The following is a 12,733-nucleotide window of genomic DNA, read 5'->3' on the forward strand; positions in this document are numbered from 1 at the left end:
AATATATTTTATTATTTATTAGTAACATTTGAAGTTGATTATTGTCATATTTCCTTTTTAAAACATTAAATTTTAATTCAATATATTTTTATAATGTTTTCTTTTTAATTGCAAATACTAAATACATAATTAAAAGTAGATATCTGCAAATCACGGCCCGACCCGTACCCGGCCCGATTTCTAGAAAATAATTTAAGTTCGGACTGAATCGGGCCTAATATTTTTTTAATTATTTTAACCGGGCCGGGTGGGGCTTAAATTTTAAATATGATATAATTACATTTTGTCAAATAAATTGTTATATTTTAAAATTCTTAACAAGGCGCTAATATTTTTTTAATTGTAGAATATTTTTTTTACAATAAAAAAATATTAAATTTTTCTATATTTAAATAAATTCGGGCAGGGCCGACAAATTTTTATTTCGGGTAAGGCTTTTCCGGACAAATAAAAAAATTCGTTCGGGGTCGGGAATGGCCGAACAAATTTTTTAAAATAAATTTCGGGCCGGACTTGGTAAATTAGGCCCAATGAGGATCACTAATTACAAGTATTAAAATAAATATAAAAAAACCTTTAGTGGCAGAAAGTGTGTGTGTCAGAGTATCTTCAAGCCAATAATAATCGTATTGCTGGAAACGATTTTTAATGCTTCTTTTAGCAAAAAGTGAACCTAGAAACGATTTTTGGCCTCCTTTAAATATTAAAGCGACGATATAGGAATGAAATATTGTTAAAAGGAAAAGGTAAATTCTGGAAAATTTATTATACTAAAAATTTAGGATTAACATCGATAAAATACGTCTCGCTAGTACAAAAAAATCTTGTCGACAGACTTAGGGGAAAGACTATTGATCACTACCATAGTAATTCTATTAATGATAGTGATTTCACAATCCTATACCGGAATCGGTATGGGTCAAGGTTCAGAATTTTTTTCAAATGGGGTTGAATTTAAGTGAATCCAGTCAGACCGAACCCGGGTCGGCTAAAATAAAAATTAGTGACAAATTACCCAAACTATGGATCGAATAGAATGAGGTTTGTAGGTTATTGTAAAAAGAGCCTTCAGTTTTATACGAGATTGCTTAAAATTCTGAGCTCGTATAAAATCTTTTGATGTTATTTTTAAGAGCCAGTTTATAATCCTTTTGTTTAAAAATCTCTCTCGTATAAAATAAAAATAATATGGTTCATTTTTTTATACGAGGTACAACCCTTTCAATAGCTAATTTTATTACTAAAATTTTACTGTTTAAAAAAAAAATCAAGTTAGGACAGTATCTTACTGCATTAGGATAAAACAAAAAATCAAGTGTGGATGTCACCTAATTTTTTTTAAAATTTTGTTTTGAAGAAATCATTCATAAAACGACTAAAAATTAAAGGAGGGAGGGAATCGGGTTCCGGTTAATAAACATAAATATTTTTGGGCCCATGTTAGATACGGGTTTGGAAAAAAAGAGTTCCAGAATCTTGGATTTAAGATTACGGATTCTAATTTCTAATAAATTTAAAATGTAGATTAAAAATACTTTACCTACATAAAAACAATTTTAAGAATATTAAAAGCTACATTATATTTATGCAATGTTTATACTTTATAAGAGAAGAGAAGAGAAGAGAAGAGAAGAGAAGAGAAGAAGAAGAGAAGAGAAGAGAAGAGAAGAGAAGAGAAGAGAAGAGAAGAGAAGAGAAGAGAAGAGAAGAGAAGAGAAGAGAAGAGAAGAGAAGAGAAGAGAAGAGAAGAGAAGAGAAGAGAAGAGAAGAGAAGAGAAGAGAAGAGAAGAGAAGAGAAGAGAAGAGAAAGCTAATGTAGTTAACCTTTGATGTTAGCGAATCCTCCCCATAGATCAGCTACTAGTTTCCCATTATGATAAGCAGCGAACGAGGCCCCACCCATACTCTCCGCGCCTCTGACGAAATTTTGCCTAAACATACATGTAAATAAATATATATATCTCATTATATCAATTTCTTTCTTTGATATTGCAAAAAAGGGATCATTGCTTAATTAAAAGGCATGGAAATTAATATTTTAAATAGGTGGTCCAAAAATTTTGTCAAAATAAATACTGATAATGAGCGATATTATTGACGCAACATTTAAAAATTAGGCTAGTTATTGGGAAAGTATTTGTAGCTGTTAATATTTTTAGGTCAATTCCTTTTTATTTTTGATTAAACATTTCTAAAAATTATGTTAGTTTTTGAGAAGGTATTTGTAGCTGTTGATATATGGGTCTTAAGTCGATTCCTTTAATTTTGATTAAACTTTTCCTAAGTTTAGGTATTCCTAGTATATAGCGTGACGATAAAGTATATGAAATGGCTTTTACTAATGGATATTGCCACAGTTTTATAAGTTGGTTATTTATATTATAGTATATAATCATCAGTAAAAGTAATAATCAAAATCTTAGAATAGATTAACATTTATAAATGATCGATAAATAAGATATATTCCTTCTATTTCTACTATATTTTCCAACTATTTATATATATACGATTCAATTAGGAATTAGGATCGATTAATGACAAAAGGCTAAATATTCTAGATAAATTTGGATTAATACTGTAATGGACTAAATATGATATCTTTGGCTGAATATTATAGTGTTATAACCATTTTTTTTGTTCAGTACCTTTTTAAAAAAATATATTTCGTGTATAAGAGATCACAATGTAATAATGCTATTATATTTAAACATTTTTATTGTGGAAAGGTTAAAAAGTCAATATGGAACACCATAATACTCAGCAGAATAAGAAAGGCGAATAACTAAAACCTCCATTATATTATGAGTATTTTTTAATCAGCATATTTTTTTCATTTTTAACCGTATAAAATTAATATTTAATCAGTATACATAAATAATAGCATATCAGCATTACAAAATTAGTTCTTTTTGATCAGTAAAAGATCATGTTTTTTAAAAAAAACTTGACTAGTGATAGAGGTCTTTAATGTCATAATAATTTCTAGTGGAGTAGATATCAGTCCTGTCATAAGACAAAAAATTAGCCAACCTGTTGGACTATGTTAGGGCAGGTAAGATCAAAAGGTTAAAGAGATATGGTTTCTGCAAATAACAGCAAAGTTGAGCTCGAATACAAAGACTTTGGATATAATGTTTATACTCCTTTATAGGAGGATGGAGATCATGATTCACTGCTAATTAAATTTTTTAGCAATTATAATGTATTTAAAATTTTGATGACAGGTGCAGATATACATGATGTGTCATACTCATTCGCTAAGTGTAGTTTTTAGGTCTTAGGAATGCAAAATATATCTTCATAACACTCTGAGTTTCTTTAGTAAATAATTATTTAACATTATATAATTATTTTTATTTGGTTATTTTGACATAATTTTGAAAAAAATTACTGTATATTTTAAATAAATAACTCTTGGAAAAATGCTCTTCTCAGTGTAAGATTTTGTAAATATATTAAGCAGTCGTGTGTCCATTTATAAAAAATTTGAAAGAAAAAAAGCAGTTAGTGCCCACTTCCTCCTATTTCTGGTTTTTCTTATAATAAGCTAGATTTCACTATAAAAAATTTTATGTAAAAGGGCTAATACAGAGAGCTATATGTATACCTAAAACGAATTATTTGTTAATCGATATTCGATTCGATTCGTATTTTACGAATACGAATAACACAATTATTCGATTCGAAAATTCGAATAAGGAAAATATATTATTCGTCGAATAATTTTTTTATCTATTATTCGATCGAATTATTCAAGATTATTCGACTAAAATAATTTATAGTATTAATATATATTGGAAAATAATCATATATAAATCATATATTATTATTAGGAATTATTTGAAATAATCTCCTAGTGGAATACTGAAAATTGCGCCAAATTTTGAAACTCCATTTTAATTTATCTCATAATATTAGAAATTTCTTTTATGATAGAGATGGACGAAGAAGGTAATTCATATAACATATACAATTATAATAAACTGTTAATCCCATCACATCAAGAATGACGGGCAAACCTGATATTTCTCTTTCATTTGATGATGGAGAAATCATAAATTTGACTTTTTGCCTAAAGTTTTTACCACTTTATTTGTAAAATATTGCTAATGTGAGTTTTTCGTACTTATTTAAGTTGCAGAGCTTTTTGACAATTTATTATTTCCCCACATTAAAAAGAATATTACTTTGACTTATATATTATTTTAGTTTATGTTAATAACAACAAAGTAGTGTTTGGGATTAAAGATCATCATTGAATCTCAGTAGGAATTTCTCATTGCCCAAATCAAATAATCAAAAACTTTCATTATTCTACTATTAATCAAAATTCACAAAAATTTATATTATCTTTATATATTCTTGATTCTTTTCCCAATATAATTAAATTTTATGAACAGTGTTTGGAATTAAAACCTATAAATCCAAATCATTTTTGTAAAAAATATTTTATAAGTAAATCTATATAAAATTTAAAATAGTATTTTTAAACTTAAAACTTTATTTTTCATTTATATCCAAATTCACTAAAATATATATTATAATTTTGTGATAAATTTTTTATAAGCTATCATCTCATCTACATTTTTGGATAATTTATCAATTGTATGAGCAGTTTGTAAAAAATATTTTATAAGAAAATTCCGATATGATGATTATAGGATCTGATGATTTTGACATATATATATTACTGACTAACTTATTGATTGCCATATTGGGTTGGCTGGCTATGCTATAAATATTATAATAATATTTAATTTATTAAATAGATATTCAACCTATTGGTATAATAGATATTTCTGAATCAGAAAGCATTGGAGAACAAAGCCAATATTCATCATCCACCTCAAATTCTATACAGTCAGGCTCGGGAGGACGGAAAAATGCAGATATTTGGAAACATTATATTTACCAAGCATCAATAGAAACTGCAAGATGTAAGATTTGTCGGGTTGAAATTAAGTGTAAAAAAAACTTCTTCAGCTTTGATTAATCATTACAAACGATTCCATCAAAAAACTTATAATAATAAATTTATTGAATCATATTTTGATGATGATATAAATAAAAATCATATGCACAACAATAATGATATCAAAAACCATTTATTAAAATTTTTGATCAAATCTAATATCCCATTTAAAATTCTTGCAACAAATGAATTTAAAGGTTTTGTTTAAGCATTAAATCCTAGCATTAAAATATGTTCAATTCCTACATTAAAACAATACATTAATGAATCTTTTGATAATGAATTCCAAAAAATTAAATTGATAATAAACAAATCTAATACACAAATAAATTTTACAATAGATATTTGGTCAAGTCCAACAAATGTCCCATTCTTGGGATTAACCTGCCATTACAATGATGATGAATGGGTACTAAAATCTATATTATTAGACATTGTTCCTTTTACAAATTCCCATTCTGGGGAAAACATATATAAGACATTTTATAGAATCATTAACAATTATAGCATAGATATAAAGTCAACGGCTATTACATGCGACAATGCCGCATCAAACACTACCTTTATAAATACCCTTAAAATTAAAAATCCAAGATCAAAAATTGCACATATTCGCTGTTTTGCACATGTTTTAAATCTTGTTCAAGAAATAATAAAACAAATTGATGAGCAATTAATAAAATTAAGAGGCACTATAAAAAGCATTCGAAATTCTTATAAGAAAACTACTATGATGAAAGAATTTTGTAATTCACAAATTCCATCTATTACATATTTGAAGTTAAAATTAGATACACCTATCAGATGGAACAGCTCATATTCTATGATGACGAGCAATACAAATGAGAAAAGCTATAGATCATGTCGTTATTAATAGTTATGATATATCTATTATTCAAGAGAAACAACTTAGTGAAGTATTTATTTATATTTAAATCTAATTTTTATTTTTTAATATAGGATGAATGGACCGCCTTAGAAAGAATACATTTAAACTTAAAAACATTTTATGATTTTACTGTTGCCATATCAGGAGAAACATATCCTACACTTAATCTGGTCATCCCCTTTTATATATCATTAATTGAGCACCTAAGTCTCTTTGATAATACGCTTATAAACGCAATTAATGTGCAACAAAAAATAGTATCATATTATAATTTAACAGATTTCCAAACAATTATATCTGCAATATTAGATCCAAGACTTAAACTGGAATTTTTTGAGTGCCTACCTATATCTTATAATATAAACGGTACAACTATATCTAATAATTTTGAGAAAATGTTTGATGAATATAAAATTAAATATGATGTATCAAAAAGTAAACCTTTAATACAATCAAATATGGATGTCATTTTTAAACAGAATGTTATGCCAATTTCTGAAATTGACACATATTTGAAAGAAGTGAGAATAACGTCAAATAAAAACCCACTAGAATGGTGGAAACTAAAAATGGCGAGGGACATATTGTCGATACAGGGATCTTCAACCCCATGTGAGCGACTCTTTTCTGTTGAGCTCATATGGTTACCAAATACAGAATGTCGTTAAAGGAGGAAACAATCCGAAAAACTTTATGTTTGAAAAATTGGCTGTTGTCAGATTTATCTTCTACATTATAGATATGAATATTATATTGATTTTTCCACATTGTATATAAATATATTATATACGTATGCTTCTATTTTGTCTCACTAATAAAATTTGTTTGTCTTTATCCTTAGTTAAATTTTACAAAATAAATTTTATAATAGATCTTTTTTAATTCATGGTAAATAAAATTTTCGAATCGAATCGAATAATCATTTTATTATTCATACGAATACGAATAATAAATTATCGATTTAAAGGAATACGAATAATTCCATTATTCGATTCGATTCGTATTTTTGTAGGTATAGCTATATGATAAAATTTTCGCTAAATTATTATTTGATATATTTAAAATTAAATTGAGTGAGTGATAAAATTCTGACCATTTAAGTAACTGTATCAGGAAATAAGCCAAGTTGGAAATTAAAATTTTAAAAATAATAAAATGGGATTAAGTTGCGAATCGAGTCAGTCGCTTTTTGGTTTGCTTAATATAGAAATAATAGCATTTACTGAAAAAATTATGTATTATTTATACTGGTAATATTAGTAAAATACTGGTAATTTTGTTTATTGGGAAAATATTTTTTTTAAATACTGGTAATTTCGAATAAAATATTGGAGAATAATAACAGTCTAAGAATAAACACTACTGTTATTCATAGGCCCTAGAAAAATATTTTAAAAAATCGCATTGCCGAATATTGCTTAAAAATCGATAAATAAAAAAATTAATATGCAAATTAAGGGTGCAAACAATAGTTAGACATAACATAATTATCATTCATAAATTCGTAATAAATCGTTTAGATTTTGATTCGACGATTAACACTTGATAATGTAATAATCGGGGTATAGAATATTTGAAATTATGGTGAAAATATACTATAACCAATGTCATCCGTTGGGCATATCTAACGATGCCCCTGACGCTGTAATAAAAAATAAATTTGACATGATACCTAAAATTTGTAATAACGAGATAATCGATGGAATTTCACACAATCAGAACTTTATTAACTCATATATTAAATCAAATTAAAATGGTATTTTCACCAATTAGCTTCGTATTTCCAAATTTGTTAATTGCAATAAAAATCTCATTAAATTCAATTCTAACCCAATTCTTTCAGATAAACTATTTGAGGTAAGGTATCGTTATCCAATGATAATAATGGTAGACAATCGTGATGCCACCATTGTGTTTCTGAACAGTTAATCGTAAACACTTTATGAGTTATATTTTGATGAAAAAATTTGACGCTAATTTAAATTATTCGTTCTATCGAACTCAAAAAGGCCCGCGGCTAATTATTTATACTTAAATTTATTAATATAAAAGATTATACAAAATATATTATATTAATAATAATAAAAGTTGAACAATTGATTTTATCTATAGTTAAATAACTGATTAGCTTTAATATATGAAGCACACAAATACCAAAAATAAAAACCCTCATTAATAAGCATGGAATTCATATCAGATTTAGATTATATTTGCATAAAAATTCTTAGTCATTTAATGTTCAAAATCTTCATATAGTAACAGAACATCGCAGTTGTAAAATAATATTAAAGGCGAAAACAAATATTTAAAAATTTTTTTAAATATTAATATTTATTTCGAGAAAACTTTTTTACACTTAAGTTAAGATCAAAAAATAAAAATTTTTTTTATATTATTATTGCTTTTAGTGCTTCTATCTTAAATCTTGATGCCGATTTGGGGATATTTTCTTTTTTTTCTATTAACTATCTCTACAAAATAAATTGAAGCTTTAGCTTTATAATTAGTGCTATCAAAAGTTTGGCAAACTTTACATGTTTAGGGTTGTGTCTTAATATGAGATTCAGTATCATATCAAATTTTTAACTCGATTTAAAATAATGAGATTTTAACTAATTTATTTCTATATCTACTATTAAATTATATATATATATATATATATTTAATTTTGTTTTAAATCGATTATAATTTGAATTTAAAATAAATTGAAATACTATAAATCACTATAAAAATTAAATTTAAAATGCAATTTTATAATTGAGTTCCCAAAAAAGGAACAATAATTATGTCTATAAAATGAATTTTTTGGCGCATATATAAAAATTATCTGGCTTCGTTTGTAAAAAGCCATATTTTATTGCCTAGATTTTTTAAAAACTTATATGTTAATGGCGAAAAATGGTCATTTGTAGAAGTCACTATTGGAGTGAATATGAAGTTATTAAAATTCTCGTATTTGTTAATCTTTTTAGTTTCTGCTGTATTAGGGTTGATAATTTGATGAGAATAAAGAGACATTTGTGTAGTCCCATATTAGAGAATTACCGATGGCCTAAAGGTATGGTTGTCATGCCACAAGGTTTTAAGCCATCACCTTAAGGTAAATTTAGGTTCAGGCGGGTGTTAACCCTCGATTTATTATATGGTTTATTGCTGAAAATGGCGATGGTGTCGCCCTTGACTAAATATACAATTAGGGCCCCTTTGAATCGACGTGTAATTTGCATTTGATATAAGCATGAGGCACGGTGTTACAACATAGACGTAAACCAAGGGTTACTTTCAGTTGTTATTCTGATAAGAAATTACCAAGGTTACCACTTGAGTGATTACAACCATTTATGACCACCAAGTCTATCAGTTGATTGAAGGAGTTGAATCCAATCTAAAGGTGGATTGACTGATATATCTAGTTGGTATTTCGAAATTAAATGTGTGAAAATTTTTTTGTGCGTGGTGATGATTAATAAACAGAAAAAATGAATAAATAATATCTATAAAGACCTTAAAATCAAAATTAAAAGAATATTTCGAATCAGGGAGACACATTATTTTATTTAAATGTAATTGATTTTTGTAATATTCAAAATCCAATATTATAGTATAAAAATGTACTAATTAAGCATTACTTAATGGTTATGTAAATTTAAGATTTAGTGTTACCAAAAACTTAATTGACTTTATGCTTAAAGAGCGAAGTCATAGTTTTTATTTTGTTTATGACTTTGTCTCTTTTTTGGTTGATAAAACTGATTGAGGAATTAATAATACTCATTATCAGGCACTAAATATTAGCATGGCCATTTCCAGACAGAACGTTTTTTCAAAGCGGTTTTTGAGTAATGTTACCAGCAATTTTTCTTATATTTCCAAACAAAGGATACTAACTTATTTAATTAATTTATAATATAATATTTAAAAATAACAATCCGGCCGCATTTCAAAAGCCCATTTAATCGTTATTAAAATCAAACCAGTTTGTTTTCTATTTACGATTAAAAAAAATAGGGATCCAGATTGTTTAAAATATCATATTTAGAGAATTTTTTAACGCGAGTGTACTTACGCAAAGTTATTATATCGAGAGCCTTATCAAGAAATAATGAACATATTAAGAATACATATATTAATTTCAAAAAACCAATATTCAATAATCATTTACCTGCATAAGTTTCGAAATAATAGGCGTAAATATTTTACAAGTATTTCGTCACTTATTAGCTAATAAATGAATAAGAGTTTGCTTAAATTCGCCCTTTTTTTTGTGATGAAAAATAACATATCAATTTCTTCCGATCTCTCAATCCTACATTTTGGGCTCCAACAAAGAAAAGTGCTTTACCCTACATTCACAGTTTGTGCGAATTATACAAAAATACAGCATATTTTCTATACTTCGCCGCGAATTCGCGCTAAATGTGAATTCAGGGTTAAGAAATTAAGAGTAAATTTTGGCAAATAAATTTGTTATTACAAATTTACATTTATATTAATGGTTTCGATTCCGAGTTTTTCCCTGAAATCAAACTCTTGACCGATAAAAATGTTGCCAGTATGTTAATAACTTACAATTAACACAAGTTAAAGCTAAAATTTTTAATACCGATTTGAAATTATTTAGAAAAAAAACAACCAAAATATATTAAGAAATTTTTACATATAGAATTAAGGTCATCAATTAATAGCTTCATTGTAAATGGGGAGGAGGGCATCGGGGGAGAGAAGTCACATTCTCAAAAAAATTTGAGATTCACCTATCCTAAGATAATATTATTTTTTTCGGAATTTTAGGTTAAATAGATCTAATTAACTCAATAATCATATTCTTAAAGTCTGGGTTCCTATTAGGCGATTCTTTTAGAATAAGACGAAAAATCATAGACAGGAAAGCATAAAACCTTATATTCCCATTAAAAAAACCATTTCTAAGCTCGGGAATTATTATATAAATTTATTAGGGTAAATAAAAATTAAAAACTCTAACATTGAATAACCAATTATTTTTTTAATTAATTATGTCTTAAAAAAAATTATTAAAAATAGTCACTATAACAATATTACGGTAATGCCTATGTGCTATAGCTATCCCGTTATGCCTATGCGGAAATATATTAACGATAATATATTTGCAATAAATGATTTGAGAAATAGATTTCACAATATTATCTTAGCAGCTTGGGTATTGCCGATAATGACTTCGATATTAAATTTTGGCTATTATTGATTTGCCAGAAAGGTCTAGATGTTATGGATTTCCTATGAAGAATTCCTACAATAGTCTTCATGGAATAGTATTTATGCTGAACTAACATGGAACCAAATATTTGGACAAGCAAGGTAAGTACTTCATTTCCATCTGGCATGATGACAATTTTTTTATAATTTCCTAATAACTTTCCCTTTATATACCTATCTCAAGTGGATTAAAATATTTAATAATTAAGCACCAGGCATTGATAAAATTTTTAGAATATATCAATCAATTTATAGTTATGTTGGACATATTTTCTTCTCTTTATACTGACTACTACTATATGGTTGAAGCATCTATAGGTTAGAAATTAATAAAGCCCAAAATAATGGCACATATTTTTGAATTAGCCTTTCCAATTCTTAAGTCAATTTCACAGAGATGATAAAAGGGTATTCTATATTTCAAAAAAGCATAATAAAAATAACAGGTAAATAAAAAATTTTTTAACAAAAATACCCAATCAAAATTTTTGAATCTGGCAGTTTGGTGGAAAATTACAAAATTTTTCTGAAACAACCTCCTCTTGCTATACCACTGGCCCAGCTTATAATGACCACCTTTGTATTGAACATCTCCTGGTGATCATTACAGGGGAGAGGACTTATTCTAAAGGGCTGGCCACTATAAGGATGTTTTCGCAGAAAGAAGTTGGTAAAAATAAATCCTTGGTTAAATCTAAAAAAAATATTACATGTGTATAGTGGTCATTTTCTTTTAGTGATATGACTAACTTATGCCAATCCTAATAATTTTGGCAATAGCTTAAAAGAATATATCATTAAAAAAAATTATGGCTACATTTGTATTAAAAATATCATTAAAATTTTGAGTTACCTTTTTCAAATACTATTTTATAATTATAATAATAATGTGATTTGTTATAAAACATTTTGTTCACTTTTTAAATATTGCAAAAAAAATATTATTAGTATTTCAAAGAAAGTATTACTTAAATGCCTCCTTTACACTTTCAAACCCTGGCTCTACATGTCCATGTATTTCAAATGTGTGTCGTTTCTATATAAATATATATAAATTTATTAAAATATTTTACTGAGAAAATAATTTAAATAGTAAGAAAAAAGTGTATAAAATTACTAATTATAAAACAAAATCAAGTATATAAAAAAAATTAAAGAATATTTATGAATTTAATATAAATTGTATTGTAACTTCATAAAATTTTGGAAGATATAAGAATAATATTGCAGCTAAAACAACAGCTAGAGAGGTTATTATTAAGGTCATAATTTTGGAAAATTCATGTAAATTGTAGATACTGTTAAAATGATGGTGTGAAATAAATTATTCCTGAGTCTTTTTGATGAATATATTTCAGATATTTGCTCAGGTGATACAAATAGGAAAGAACTATTTATTTATAAATAAACTATTTATAAAAATCGTAATATCATCCAAATAAAAATAATGAATTTATGCTAAAAAGTTAAAACATATGTCGATATTTATTTCTTATTCATGAATATTGTGACTGTTCTGGAACAAAGATATTCAATAGGTAAACTTGTTAAATACATAAAACTTCAACAGACTTTTAAGAATGTGCAAAAAGAAAATAAGCAAAAAGGTAATTTGATTTTACTCTAAGATTCTGCAT

The 12,733-nt window shown here is 26.3% G+C and overlaps 1 protein-coding gene across 1 annotated transcript in view; it reads right to left on the reverse strand.

Annotated features, from left to right (window-relative positions):
• Positions 1-12,504, reverse strand: part of LOC135927324 (uncharacterized) — a 47,598-nt gene extending 35,094 nt beyond the window's left edge. Inside the window, exons 1-4 of the mRNA XM_065463286.1 lie at positions 12,289-12,504; positions 12,065-12,132; positions 1,825-1,931; positions 575-694 (exon numbers count right to left, since the gene is read on the reverse strand). Coding sequence (XP_065319358.1) covers positions 575-694; positions 1,825-1,931; positions 12,065-12,132; positions 12,289-12,363 — 370 coding nt within the window. The 5' untranslated portion in view covers positions 12,364-12,504. The remainder of the gene's footprint in view (positions 1-574; positions 695-1,824; positions 1,932-12,064; positions 12,133-12,288) is intronic.
• Between the last annotated feature and the right edge of the window lie 229 nt (positions 12,505-12,733).

Source organism: Gordionus sp. m RMFG-2023, chromosome 3 (assembly GCF_954871325.1).
Source record: "Gordionus sp. m RMFG-2023 chromosome 3, tfGorSpeb1-WG-v2, whole genome shotgun sequence".
NCBI classification, from domain to species: Eukaryota; Metazoa; Nematomorpha; class Gordioida; order Chordodea; family Parachordodidae; genus Gordionus; species Gordionus sp. m RMFG-2023.